Below are 15,076 nucleotides of genomic sequence, written 5' to 3'. Positions count from 1 at the left end.
CAGACAAACATATGAGGATTCTTCGTCTTTCATCAATTGAAAATGAATGGTACAAGTTATGGTACATGCTTAATGTTCAAACTTTTCTGATATTACAAGAAAGATCTACTATATATGAACAAATTGGGGAAAATTAAAGAGAACAACCTACACAAAATAATATCTATTGAAGAGATATTAAAATTTGTAATTATTTATAAGGATAAACTATAAAACTGTAATTTCAAAAATAATAAACTATTCCTAACTAAATTCTTAAGTTTTCTCTAACCACATCTCACATACGGCCCCTCCGTGTTTTAGGGATCAACTCCTATAATACATAGCAACAAATTTCATATTTTAACAATATTGGATTAAAAGTAAAATTGTATCACTTTCAACATAAATCAACGAATCAGAAGAAAAAATGAGCTCCGTAAGTTGGTTTCATATGATTTTTGAGGGAGATATATGGTGGCATAAAAATAATGTAGAAATCAAATTGATCAAATATTACTCAAAGTTTTTCATAGCTATAATTTTTATCTGCACACTATTTCTTATTTGTTATCAATTTTCATAATCTTTTTGTTTTGTTTTTTCTCGATCTTGATATGTTTGTATTAAAGTAAATGGTAATAAAAAACATTTAAAGATGAAAAAATTCTAAAAAATATCTCTAAAATTTCAAAATCTCAAATAAAAAATAACTACAAAATGTGTTGTCATTTACTTCTCCAATATTATCAATTGCTATTAAAGTGTAGTAAACATGACCGGTGTAGCATTTTAAAATTCAAAGGTAATTCTTTGGGATTCTCCTTTTTAAAATTAAGGGAATGGAAAGTTTTAGGTAAAAATAAATATTAATAATGTTATTTAATTAATTATTTTCTATTTTCAAAAATTGAAATTGGTAAAAATATTTATAAAAGTTCTAATTCTATTTATTGAAATTAATTAAAATATATCTATTAAATTTAAATATATATAAAAAATGGTAAAACGATTTATAAAAATAAGTCAAGAAAGAGATATTTGGGGGAAAAAAAGAGGGCTTTCAATTGCAACTTAAAAATTAACTCTTGATAGCACAATTCATGTAGATGAATGATTTTACTTCATTGTGTGTTTAGATATATAAGATATTTTAGATAGATTAATATAAATGATTTTGACTGATTTTAATAAATTTCGTTTCAAATATTGATGAGAAAAGGATTATTAAAAATTTTAGTTTAAATTAAGGATTGTTAGGGACTTAGGGATAATTTATTATATTTTAAATTTATATTTTAGTATTTGCTTCTTATAATCAGATCTTTTTTAGTAAATATTACTTTTTTTGGGTCCTTCCCCCAATTTTCCCAACAAAATTAAGTTCTTCTACAATTAGTAATTATAAACAGACAAATTTTCAGGTGGGTAGCGTACAGAGGAAGACCCAAAGCAGTGTAAATATAATGTGCTAAAAAAAAACGTGCAAGTAATTTGCAGCATATATTTGAGTGAATTTTTTGGTTTTTGCCAACTGTGCCTAGTGTCTCAATTAGATGGCAAAAAAGAGAAATGCAAAATTAATTTTGTTACTTTAAGACAAATTGATATTCTCATCATATATACAAGAAGAAGTTTAGCAATGCATATTTGGGTGATTCATACATTATTACAAATAAAGATTTAAAACAAAATAGAGTAAGAGATATTACCTGATTATGGTTCGATTGAGTGTTCATAGGAGCAGAAGTGTGAATTATAGTTGAGGCTTTTGCTTTTGGCCAAAAACAACATAGACGACCCCTTGATAGACTGCTACTGCCATCTACCTTTGTGCTTGGAGATGACTTTTGAACTTCATCAAAACAAGGCTGTGGGAGATAACATTCTGCATATATGTTGATGAAATTCGGTACCTCATAAATTCTCAATCCTTCTAGCAACTGGAGGATGGCTTCTTTCCCCATTTGGTGCAAATCTCTATGCTTTGGATATTGCCCAAATACGTATTTTAGTTTCTCACAACCTATAATCTTCATACTTTCTAGTAGTGGAAGGTCTTCGCAAAAACATATTGGCAATATAAATTCTAATTCAGCACAACGGTTGATTGTGAGATATTTCAATTTTGGCAACATTGAGTCATGACTCTTTTGATTATGATCCTGATCATCCGTAGTCTCTGCTACTATGTATTTCAACTTCAAACATTTTTGAATATCCAATGTTTCCAACTGCTTTAGACTCTTTGCTGTGAATGCATGAAAAAGGCATGTCATTGAACAATCATATAAATATATGGACCTAAGATTACACAGTTCTAGCTTGCCATCAAATAACGTGCCTTCCAATTGTTCACATCTAGATAACTGCAGCTTCTTCAATTGCTTCAAAAAGTCAACAGGATAAGTCCCATGGCATAGTTCTCTCACACCCACAGACTTAAGCTTCAGTTCAACCAACTTGGAGAAGATAGCCACATTAGGTCGGAGATTCTCGGTATGGATTAGGCACTTTATCTCATTCATAGAATGCAAAGAGAGCCTGGTTAATTGATCTTTCATGCTGTCATCTTCCACAGATAATATGTCAGGAACAATATTTGTCCATCCTCTATTGTAGTAATCTTCTCCTAACATCAAAATTTCTGCTCCCGCCACCAGGAGTTTAAATATTTCCTTGGAGAAGTCTACTCTTAAGTCCCGTGAATCAAAATATCTAGATACTGAAAAATCCACTTTATAAAAATCAAAATGATGCCAACCCCTTATATGATACTTTTGCAATGTAGGAAGTGTGGTGATTTGCCCAAAATAACCGGCCACTTGATTTGACACATAATACAACTCCTCTAACTGTGAGCAATTTCCAATCACTTCAAAAGGATTACTTCTTTCAGTAATAGAACAGTCTACCATCTCCAACAATCTCAATCTTTCAAGTTCTTTAATTTTATTTGGCAATTCAGTAATTGAACATTTGTTCAATTCAAGGCTCTCAAGGTTTTTTAGATTTACCAAAATAGATATATCTCCTAATGACTTAAAATTCTTTATAGCTAAAGTTCGAACATTTGTCAATGACAAAGGTGATTGAAATAAGGAAGCAGCTAAAGTTTCCAAATATGACGAACTCATTAAAGCCAAAATCTTAAGGTTCTCCATCCCTTCAAAGGGAGCATCGGGAGCTTTGACCCTAGGAGAATTTGCATCATTTATCCAAAGCAAAAGAACCTCAAGTTTTTTGCCATCAAAATGATTCGGAAAGTCAACTATGTTCCAAGATGAATATTGGATGTTTTCCATTAAAGCTGAGTTAGAATTAAAGCCCACTTGAACCTGTTTGTTTCCAATCCATAGAGCTACCTCCCGAACCAAGTCATGCATTTTGACACACTCATTCTCAACCTTTAATAATAAACAAGAATCTATGAGCACATTTTTAATTGGAGTGAAATAACTTCTTGCAACAGAGTATTTGTTTGCTTCTCCACAAAGCCCAAGACCTATAGCAATTCTAGTTAAAAATTCTATAGGTATTTCATAATCTTCAGGGAAGAGAGAGCAGAGAAGAAAGAGTTGTTTGGCCTTTTCATTCTTGAGATAATCATAGCTTAATCTCAAAGAGTTATAAGCCTGTTTTAACTCTTCTTTAACATCGTGAATTCCCTCATGATTCTGCAATCTTTTCAAACTATCCTGCCATTCTCGTAAAGGCCTAGACTTTAGTGCACTTGCCACTGCTACAATTGCAATCGGTAAACTTCCACACTCCTTCACAATATCTCTAGCCACATCCTTCAAATGATTGGAAGGACCATCTATGCTCATGCCAGCATAAGTTAGGAAAAGATCAACCGCGTCCTTTTCTTTCAGGACCTCAAGTTGACTAGGCTCATTGCAGTCCATATCTATACAAACTCTTCGATCACGTGTGGTCAACAAAACAGCACAACAACCCTTGCCATGGCGGCCAAGAGGAATCCCTATATCTCGCAGTGTAAGTTTTTCCCACATGTCATCTAATATTATAAGTACCTTTTTTCCACCTTCTGCTATTGTTTTCCATAATTTTTGTGCTTGTCCAGATTCATCCATTCCTTCTGTTAAAGACAGATCTAAGTGTTTTGCAATGTTGTCCCGAATATTTTTCAAGTTTGCATCCTTTGAGACAACACTGAAGATGACTTTATCAAACAACTTTGATTCCTCAACATCTTTACCTACTTCTATTGCCATTGTGGTTTTCCCTGTTCCGCCTAGCCCATACAATCCAATCATAAACCTATTGTCATCTTTCAATGCCTCCTTCAACTTCTCCTTCAGCTCCTCAGAGATCAACTTTCTATCCTCGAAAGTCATAAAATTTGGAGAAGAATAGAACTCGATGCCTGGAAGCCCAGTTGAACGAGCAACACGAGAGAAGTTACTCTGTTCCAACAGTAGCTGTTTAATCTTTTGCGTCTTCCCTTGCAGCTCCTTGCCTCGCTTGTACTGCCAAAAGCAATTAGTGACCAAATCAAACCATTTCTTCTTTCCTTTTGTGTCTTCTTCTATGAGATCTTTGGCTCTGCCTAACCACAGTTCAACCTCATCTTCAACCTGATTCTCATTTCTGTGGTTGGCTTCTTTAATATTCTTAAGCACTGTGTTTCTTTTTGCACTCAAACTCGTCTTCTCCTCTTCAAAGTCATCGACATATGTCTTGTAACAACACAAGTATTTGAGTTCCTTCATTGCTTTATCTACCAATGATTCCGCGACATGGGTGGCCACGCCCTCTCCTATTGCCGCCATCTAACATGCAGGGATATGCGATGCAATTAGGGACTGTTGGCTACACTACTATTATAAATGTTTCAACTACACCTACCATATTCTAGATAGTGAGTTTTACAATATGATTGGTCTGCTTTTAAATTCTCACGAAAGTCTACATCAAAAGGAATATTATGCATGTAATATATCAAAAGTCTAATAAATAAAAATAAGTTAAAGAAAGTTTAAGAGACAATGCATATACGCATGTATGTTTGTATACGTTTATAAAAGAAGATGCAAAAATAATTCATAAGTACCATGGAATACAAATTCTTACCTCTCGAAGATTTCTATGTGCGTTACCGCTTGAATTGTTTTCTTGTAAAAGCTTTTTTTCTTTTTCTTTTTTTTTAAAGAAAAGCAATTATGAGTCTATGAGAACAACGATTAGGCAGAAAAAAAGATTTGAACCCAGCAAATAATATACAAGATATTTTCAAATTTCTTGAAACTTGATGTAAAATGTCGCACTTATCCCTTGGCTTTAACTTCCGGTGACAATGGTTTTAAAAATTAAAAAAAAAATCGCGCTGACCAACCACCAACAACCGCTGCACGGTCAAAAATATTTTTAATAAAATAGTAAATTTATAATTTACAAAATTGAAACATAGCACGTTTACAAGCAAAATTTAACTTCTTAAATTTACACGTAAATTTATATAAAAATAATAATAATTTAATATTTCCAAGTTAACTTGATGTATTTAAAGGTAAATTTTCAAACAATAAATTGATTTTTTAACAAAACGAGGATTAAAAGATTATTTAATTTAAAATCATACATTTATTAAAATAAAAAATAGTTAAAATAATATATATTAAACATGGACCATATTTATTTTGACGGTCCAAACGGTAAGCAGCACTGAAATTGAATTAGCTTTATTTGAAGATAATCACCGGTGTAGTAAAACTATAGGGAGATGCAGTATTACGGATAATAAACCTAATTTAAGACTTTATTTGAATACTCAAGCACAAAAGCCTTCCCTAACTTATAATTAAAGTAAATAAGCTATTAAAAAAACAGGTAATGGCAATCTTCCCTTTTCCCCCCCTCAATTTCCTTTCTATTTTCGTCTAAAATGACAACAAAAATCACAAATCTGTAAGTTTCATGTACCCAATCAGGATTTGATAAATAAAACTGAAGATGTTTAGGAGATCAATTATTTAGTATACATAACCCGCACCTGAGTTGATAGTTCAAGAAACCTGTAAAATTTTTTATAAATAATACTACAATTAAAACTGTACACATACTAACCTGGAAATTAACAGGAATCCAAAATCTTCAAGCAGGCTTCAGGTGACCAACTAAGATCTGAAAAATAAAAACAAGTCAAAGAAAGTTTAAGAGACAATATGTGTGTTACACGCGCACATATATACATGTATTTAAAAAAAAAGATATAAATATAATTCATAAGTATAGTGGAGTACAAATACTCACCTCTCAAAAGATGCCTTGGATATAAAGGCCTCTTTTTGTTTTGTTTTTTTGTTTTTTGTTTTTTATTTTTTAAGATAAGGGGACTACGAGAACAACGATTAAGGAGAAAAGAAAATTTAAACACAAACTTTTGTTGGGTTTTCTATGAACAACGATAACGATGATCAACCAAAATTAAAGTAGAAAATAATTCAAATTAACACAAAACAAAGTTTAAAAAATACAGGCTCCTTTCAATGGACAGACTTTGAAACAGCAGAAACCTTAGTAACCGGAGAGAAAAAAAGTGAAAACAGGAATTCAAGTAGAACACACAATTTTTTTCCCCTTTTTTTAAAGAAAGACAAATAAAAAGAACTGAAAAGAAGAGCACACAATTTTTTTATGTCAATGTCTTGACGATGGATGGAAGTAGAGAAGAAAGTGAAAGGAGAGGATCGAAGTACAGAGGAGGAGGGCAAACAAAGTATTAAAGACGAAGCACAAGGGAGAAACGATCAAAAGGAAGGATCCAACAAACAAACAAGAAGATTGTGGAAGAAGAATAATAACAGAAACTTCAAACAAGTGGGAGAGATGATGATCGACAACCCAAATGGAACTGAAGCAGCAGGAACTGTGGTGGTATATTGGTGAACATAGAGAGGCTATATGCTCATAGTACTTATCTTGAATTATCACTCCTCTTCTTATAATAAATTGCTTGTGATATTCTTTCGTACAACCTCATTTACAGACTGTAAAAATTGCACATTAATTCAAAAATTATGTACTAGCCGCCAATATTTCAACCAAAGAATGGCAATGCCAGCTCAAAAGAAAAAAAACAGAATAAACGCTATCACCGGAGACATGGGCCCTCCTCCAACTAAAGGCACTGACTGACTTTTCCATTCTCATTCGACATTTTAAGTATATTCTAATACTTTTAATTTTACACACAAATTGGTGAGAGGAATCCAAACTGCAGAACAGTGGTGATTTGGTGAACAGAGAGAGGCTATTGCCTCAAATAGACCCTAAACAAACAGTGGAAGTCGGTGGATGTGAGTCCTATTCAACACTGACAGTACAAATTGCTTTTTATTCAAATCAAAAGGAGAGTAAATGCAATCGGTGGATCATTAAAAAGTGACTTGTGGGCGGAAAATAATGCTCTCTCTTTTATTGCTGGAGCCAACATTACTACTGTTAGGTCGTGGTTAGACGGTAATTCTTGTATAATTTGATTGGATATATATAAATATATATCAAATTGGGAAAATTAAAGAATATAAAGATAATATTTTAAAATACATAAGAGAATAAAATTATTTGATTTTAAATTATTAAAAATAAATTAAAACGCCAAGAGAAACGATAAAAATAAACACATATTTACGGGTACATGCAAAAGAAGGCCATGAAAAAGATGGAACAAGATGTTAGAGCTCCGCGCTCATATGAATAGTTTTATTTTTTAAAATTTTGTTTCCTGATTATGGGAGTTTGCCAAATAAATACTTATTCAATCTAACAAGACAAGAACAAATATGCTGAAGCACTTTTTTAAGTGCCTGATTTATAGGAAAAATCGGTTGGAATGGACAAGAATGAAAAAGGAGGAAATGGAAAATTTCCGGTCAAAAGCCTGTTTGGTAGGTACCAAAATGAAAAATGAATTGATGAAAAATTTTATGGTTGGTTGGTTGGATGAAAATATGTTGAAAAATTGTGCAATTTTAGCATGTCACCCTTAAGAAAAGAATATAATATAATTAAATAAACAAAATACATTTTAACCTTATAGAGTAATGGAATTATTAAAGATATTTAATAATTCACAAAAATAAATGAATAAAAATGTATTATGATTTAAATAAATATGAGTAATAAATATGAACCTTAGAAAAGGAGCAATGTTACCCATATCATTAAAAATATTAACAATCAACATTAGCTTAATGTTAGTTTTTCAACGGTTATAGTAGATTTGCTATTTTTTAATATTTTTTGAGCGACATTGATAGTCAAAAATTTCCAGATGCCAACAATTCCTACGCAATTTTTAAGACAAAATTGAATCTGAATCCAAGTGATTATGTATTTAAACTAATTTTCAAGATGAATTAGGCATCGCAAAATTAACGGTGGCACAATGTTACCATTTGTCAATTTGATAATTAATTGGATAGAAATTGTTAGGCGCTGCTGAGTTCTTTGTTCTTTCTTTGGGATTCTTTTCCACGTGTGACAAACCATTGACAATAATGTAGAGGGCCCTCAATTACCACTCAAAAATTTAACTTCATTTTTATCATTCTAAAACCTTCCTCAAGTTCTTCTAGTAAGAAAATTTCTTCAATTAAAGTATATACTCAGTTCACGCTTTATAGAACCACTTCCTCTGTTAAAGAGTAACATATTTAATTATTCCAATTAGTCTTAGTGTATTCTTCTAAAAAAATGTTATTTATAATGTTTTTCTTAATGTGTATGAGTTGGGCCCATGACTCTAATCTAATTCTTTTCCTATGAACTCTGTTATTTCTCATATTTTCAATTGCAATGCTGCTTTAAATTATAGAGGACTATATATATGTTTTAATTTCAGACATGAATTGCTATATATCAGCTTTTGGATATTGCTCCTTCATTAACTACTTTCATAAGCTATCTTGCATGATAAAAGTAGAAAGATCCATAGGATCAGACTTCCACACTGCTTTCACTTGAAAACAGAGGATTTCAATTTAATAAAAACAAAAAAACCAAGTTAACTTCCTCTTTTTATTTGTTTCACTTCTCTTTAATAAGATTCTCAATCAAAACGTAACAACACAATCATACTTTAAATAAGTGGCATTTTTCACAAAAAAAATGTTAAATAATTTTAATTATGCTACATAAAAAAAAAACAAAAGAAAAGCAATCCCAAGCATTCACTGGCTATAAATCCTTTGAATACTCTGGAGGGCTTATTAATGATTGATGAACATTTTTATTTACAGGTCATACCAATCATATTATCAAAATTTTTCTGAACGAGACGAAATCCATGTGAAAAATTTGAGCCATCTTTAGAAAAATGGAAAAGTGAAGTCATGATTATGCATGGGCCAAAGGTGTTTTGCTCCCATTCAATAATTGATCTCCTTTGTAGCCAACCACCTTTGACGGGCGGGCTCGTTAATTAATTAATTTTTATAGACAAAATATAAATTAAATAAGTTAATATAATATTTTTTTGAAACATCATAATTATTATTTTTTAATTCACTCATTTTCTTTCCTACTTAATCATTGTTAACCGAATATCAATAGAATTAATTTTAAAAAAATTAACAATAATATAAAATAAGTCTTACGTATATGATCAGTATTAAGTTACAAATTAATTTCTACGTTAAGTATCGAAGGAGTATTTTATTTTATTTTTCTTGTGAGATGATGCCAAATTAATTTTATTTTATTTATTATTTTATTATTTTAGAGGTGAATTCAAGACAATTATGCTTTACCCTATATTTGATATGAGGGAAATAGAGAGGAGGAGAAGGGAAGAAAAATTTTCATGAATTTAATTTAAAAAATTAAAAAAGTTGGATTATAAAATTTTGATAAAAAAAATGAAAAATAAATAGTAATAAAACTTAATTAAAAACTTTTAATCCTGTTTCATCAATTTTTTAAATTAAACTCATCAAAATTTTTCTTCCCCATCCCTTCTTTTCATTTTTCTCGTACACCTTAAAGAAAAAAGAGTTGTGTGTTAAGTATATATATATATATATATATATATATATATAGATAGAGAGAGAGAGACTCATTCGGTGTAAAATGAACTGTGATAAGGCCTTCTCACAAGTCAAGCTTTCAATCAGTTAACGTATTTTATGGGGTTTCTAGGCCACATAATGTAACGATAATGAAAATATGATTCTTAAATTGATAATACTATCTTTTCCTTTTTTTTGAACTTCCCTTTACAATGAGATTCCTAAATTGATAATGCCACTTTTTCTTTTTTGTGAACTTCCCTTTGCGGGACCCCTTTTTTATTTTGTATAGTTATTTGCCATGCAGCTCACAAGTCTCCACCATGCCGATGTGCCCAAGTTTTTTTTTTGTTGCCAATTGTTAAAAAACACTTAGGTCAATTTTCCTACAATTATAATATCAAGTTCTCCACCGTAATTGTCATATGTTCTTTTTTTTTTTTAATAACTTTTTTCATATAATCATTTAATGCTAATTTCATGTGGAAAAAAAATCACATTGATTAGAAAACATGACATACTGATTATAAACATCTTTATCTAAACAATCTCCTCTTATAGTGACTATTTATCTTTATATGAATATACTACCAAAAAGCATCAAATTGGCGATGAAATTTAGTGACGAAATTTTCGTCTCCAATCAAAATTAGCGACGCATTAGTGACAGAATTTAGTTAGCAACAAAATTAGCGACGGAATTTTTTCTATCACTAATTCCACCGTCACTAAATAATTAGTGATGGAATTCAAAATTTCATCTCTAATTAGCGACGGATTGCTGACGGTTTAGCAATAGAAATTAACCTGTCACTAATTAGAGAAGGATATCCTGCAAAAAAAATTTCATAAATTAGTGATGGATTTGTGATAAAAAATTTCATCACAAATTAGTGACAGAAATTTCCATCAATAATCCGTCTTGGTGACAGAAATTTAAAATACCACATAGCAATCATTGATCGCCATCACGTGTCATGTTTATGACTACCACCTCACATTCTCCTCTCTCTCCCATGCCGCCATGTCATCCCTTCATCCACATGATCGCCATGTGCCCATCACTGTGAGCCACCACATCATCGACGGTTACCACCTCAGTAACTCCTCAATCTCTCATGTTGCCACGTCATCTCTCTATCTACGTCATTGCCACTTGTCCATCATTGTGATCCACCATGTCATCATTGGACACCACCTCAACTCCTCCTCTCTCCCATGCAGCTACATTATCGCCACGTGTCTATCATTATGAGCCGCCACGTCGTTGTCTTGTTCATATTATCACCATGTCACAAATTGAGCCAATTTGTGAAGAAGTGATAGCTCGAACTTGAGACCTTATACGCGCGTATTGAAGCCTTTGCTAGTTAAATTGAGAAACACCTGCAAAATTTTTATGCAAAAATAAATATATATAATATTTTTAATAACAAATTCAAATATATATAATAAATATTATATACATAATTTAACATATATTATATAGTTTAATATATATTATATAACTTAATATATTATTATTTATTTGAATTTAATTTCTATATTTTAGTAAAAAGTTTCTTATCATTTATATTTTTATTCAAATATTTTAAAAAATAATAAGTATATTATATATTTTTATTTTCTTTTCTTTTAATATTTGTATTTTTTAATTTTTATATAATATATTATTTAAAAATTATGATATATTATATTTTTATTTTAATAACAATTTAAAAAAATTATTATTATATATTTATATTATTTTTTGTGACGTATTTGTGACGGAAATTAGTGACAGAAAAATTCTATCACTAATTTTCATCATAAAATGAAAGTTAGTGATAGATTAGTGACGAAAATTAGTGACAAAATTTTTTTGTCACTAATTTCCCTCACTAATTAGCGACGGACTTGTGACAGAATTTAGTGATGGAAAAAAATTTTGTCACTAATTCATCTCTAATTTAGTGACGAAATTAAAATTCTGTCACTAATCTATCATTAATTTAGCGACAAAAATTTTCTGTCACTAAATTCTGTCACTAATTTTAGTGACGGAATTTGTGAGGGATTAGCAATGGAATAAAATTCCGTTACTAATCCCCTATTTTTTTGTAGTGCAAGGAGGATAAAGCAAATTTAAATTCCGCGAAACACATTTATTGTGAAGACTTTAATTTTAATACTCTTAGTTTGAGAGAAATTAGTCTCAAATCTAAATTGACTTGAGGATATTTTGAGTTACACAATTAAAAAAAAAACGAATGGGTGGCTTGAAGAAGTAAATCTCCTTTTACTTTTCTTTGTTTGAAATTTGAAGGCAAAACAGCACTATTAATTATTAATAGACGGGCAAACGAAAGGAAAAAGCCTAGTGATTGGAGGGGTAACAGGACAAGAAGGAGAACAATGAATACAGAGGAAATACGAGAAGGATGTTCAAGGAATAAATCAAATTGGCCCCAATAATTTCGGATTTTGGCTTTGCCACCTAATTTCATATCCGAAAAATTATTAAGATTCTAATTACTTGAGTTGTATTCGCGTGAGTTTAGTTAGTATCTAGAATTTCTATGAGAGTTTGATAGGACTCATACCGTGAAAAAAGAACGAATAAAATTCAATTACAAGTCAAATTATATTTAATACTCGCAAATAATTAATTTTTTATTTGAAATTCATATATAGTATATATATATATAATTCTCCCTAAAACTAAAGCAATTTTTAAAAATTATTCGCTGGCCCAAAAAAAGTGAGAGTCATTCTACCTCCAGTCCTAAATATAAGAGGTAGTTGACTAATTTGTGAAGATTAAAAATATAAGTTAAGTTAGTTATTTATAATAAATATGTATTGTTTTTCCTAAAATATTCTTACTAATTAAAAGTATATTGACTAGAGTTACTGTTATTAGAATGACCACCTTGAAAAAGAATATATAAATATAAGAGACAAAATAAATTAAGGTTTTATATTTACAATTGCCTACTTAGCATTCATATTACTAAATCACAAGATCAATGGCAGATAATTTTTCAATTTTGTGCTTCAATTCATAGATATGAATTACATTTATTCGGGCGTTCTTGCTTGGATTATTTCACTCCTAATCCTTAGGGAAAATATTTGAACGTCATGACTAAAAATAATCTCTAACTTTTGCACAGCAATTTCAAAACCTGAGCTTATACAAGACTATTAAGCCTGTAAAACTTCTTTATAAATCAATACATCGAACATTTTTGCCTTAGTGAACGATGAGATACCACATTTGCCATTCCATCTGGCATCTTAAAAAATGTGTCCGAGAAAAAATTTGCACAAATAGTTTATAATACGGTAGACATAATTTTTATTTAAAAAAATCAGGTCAAAATGATGTGTATAAAGTAATTTAAACCTTAACAAAAGGCATTAAGTGAAAAAAATTGTAGAAGACATGATTTTTTAACGTGGAAAACTGTCACAATGTGAGAGATAATAACCACCGGATCAAGTCCAGAAAAATTTCACTCCTAATCAATATATATAATGATGAGCCTTCAACAATTATTACCCACACACACCCTACTCTCTCTCTCTCTCTCAATTTCCTTTTCAATTTTTTTCCCTTTTTTATCATAGGATGTCATCGAACACAAAACCCAGCACACATATAACTAACAACCCAATTAATAAACACGGCCACACTGTAGAATTTCTTATGAAATTAAAATATCAGCCTCCAACTGGGGAAGCTTATGTTAAAGATGAACTCCCAGCAGCAATATGGTTTTATTCAGATTGGATAGACAGGAAGATTACTTAACATCCATATTCTGTAGTTGCTGCTTTGCTTTTATATTTTCTCCAACCATGTGAGACCTTTCTTTCTTTACTGCTTCAAACTTCCTTATCAACCCCATTGTCTCAAAAACACTCTTCTTCTTTCTGTTATTTGAGAGATAGCATTTCTATCTTGTGCTCTTGAATTTCTTTTGAAGACGGTTTTGATCCCAAGCATGATAAAATAAAATATAAATGCATTCCCACATGATCAAATTCTTATCATGATACAATTCCATTCAAAGGGCCCTGAATTTTTTTGCTCATTTAGTCAAGGTTTAGGTGGCTTTAAAGTACAAATTGTGAAAGCTGCATCACGAATATTGGTTTCCTTTACTTCTTTGTTATAATTTATTACAAAGTTAAATGAAACTATAAGTCTCTCAAAACCTAAATTTCTCTGCCAAGCTTGAATATGGTTTATTCCTCTTGGCGGCGGAAGTAAACTTGATAGAATAACTTGCTCAAGATGAAAAACATTGTGCAACAACAAGGACTCTAATCATCTTGCCAGAATCATGAAGCTGCAAGGGAAGCATTTGAGTTTTGTGGATGCAAAATGGTTCAGATTTCAGGGCTGAAAGGGACAGGGACAGAACCGAATCCACTGGTGGTAGAGTCTCGCAGGGCTTATGTTTTGATAAAGTTCAATATTTTATTGTGTGAAAGAAAACTAAGAATTACATGAGACCACAAATCCCATGAAAACTACAAGCACAACTAAATCCTCCGGGATGAATATTATGACAGAATGAAATTAAAAAGCCAAAACCTCTTTACATATACATCCCATTGGGGATAGAGATTCTATTTTGAATGCGATGCTTCTTTTACCAAATGATCATTGCGATTATAATGATTTGATCTCCCATTAATTCTGCTCAGGATTTTATCAATGTAAATAATGAAAATATTAATATCTAAACTTTCTTTCTCCATTCAAAGTCATCTCTTTTGCATACTTTTCATAGTTGAATTAGTATTCCCTTCTGTACACAAGATATCAATACTAAATTAGGCTCCCCTGCTCTGAATCAGTTAAGGCACCAAAATATGGTCAATAACCAGGACCAAATTCTATTTTCTCTTTTAACAGAATCAGTGTACACAAGAACGTGTCTTCATGAAGTGCTAGCACGACCCATACTTTGAACCAAGTGCAAATCACCCATAATGATAACACATCAAACCAGAACACATATGACAACCTGGATTAATACAGTGAAAAATAATTTGGCTACACTGTAGAA

The 15,076-nt window shown here is 30.9% G+C and overlaps 1 protein-coding gene across 1 annotated transcript in view; it reads right to left on the bottom strand.

Moving 5' to 3' along the window:
• Positions 1-2,148: 2,148 nt before the first annotated feature.
• The window catches only part of LOC114742482 (probable disease resistance protein At4g27220), an 89,476-nt gene continuing 76,548 nt past the window's right edge, over positions 2,149-15,076 (bottom strand). Inside the window, exons 3-5 of the mRNA XM_028930734.1 lie at positions 6,070-6,126; positions 2,320-4,775; positions 2,149-2,230 (exon numbers count right to left, since the gene is read on the bottom strand). Coding sequence (XP_028786567.1) covers positions 2,149-2,230; positions 2,320-4,775 — 2,538 coding nt within the window. The 5' untranslated portion in view covers positions 6,070-6,126. The remainder of the gene's footprint in view (positions 2,231-2,319; positions 4,776-6,069; positions 6,127-15,076) is intronic.

Source organism: Neltuma alba, unplaced genomic scaffold (assembly GCF_004799145.2).
Source record: "Neltuma alba isolate B1F8T4 unplaced genomic scaffold, ASM479914v2 tig00003788_pilon, whole genome shotgun sequence".
NCBI lineage: Eukaryota > Viridiplantae > Streptophyta > Magnoliopsida > Fabales > Fabaceae > Neltuma > Neltuma alba.
Note: the sequence above shows the minus strand (reverse complement) of the source record. Positions and strands in the feature narration are given on the sequence as shown.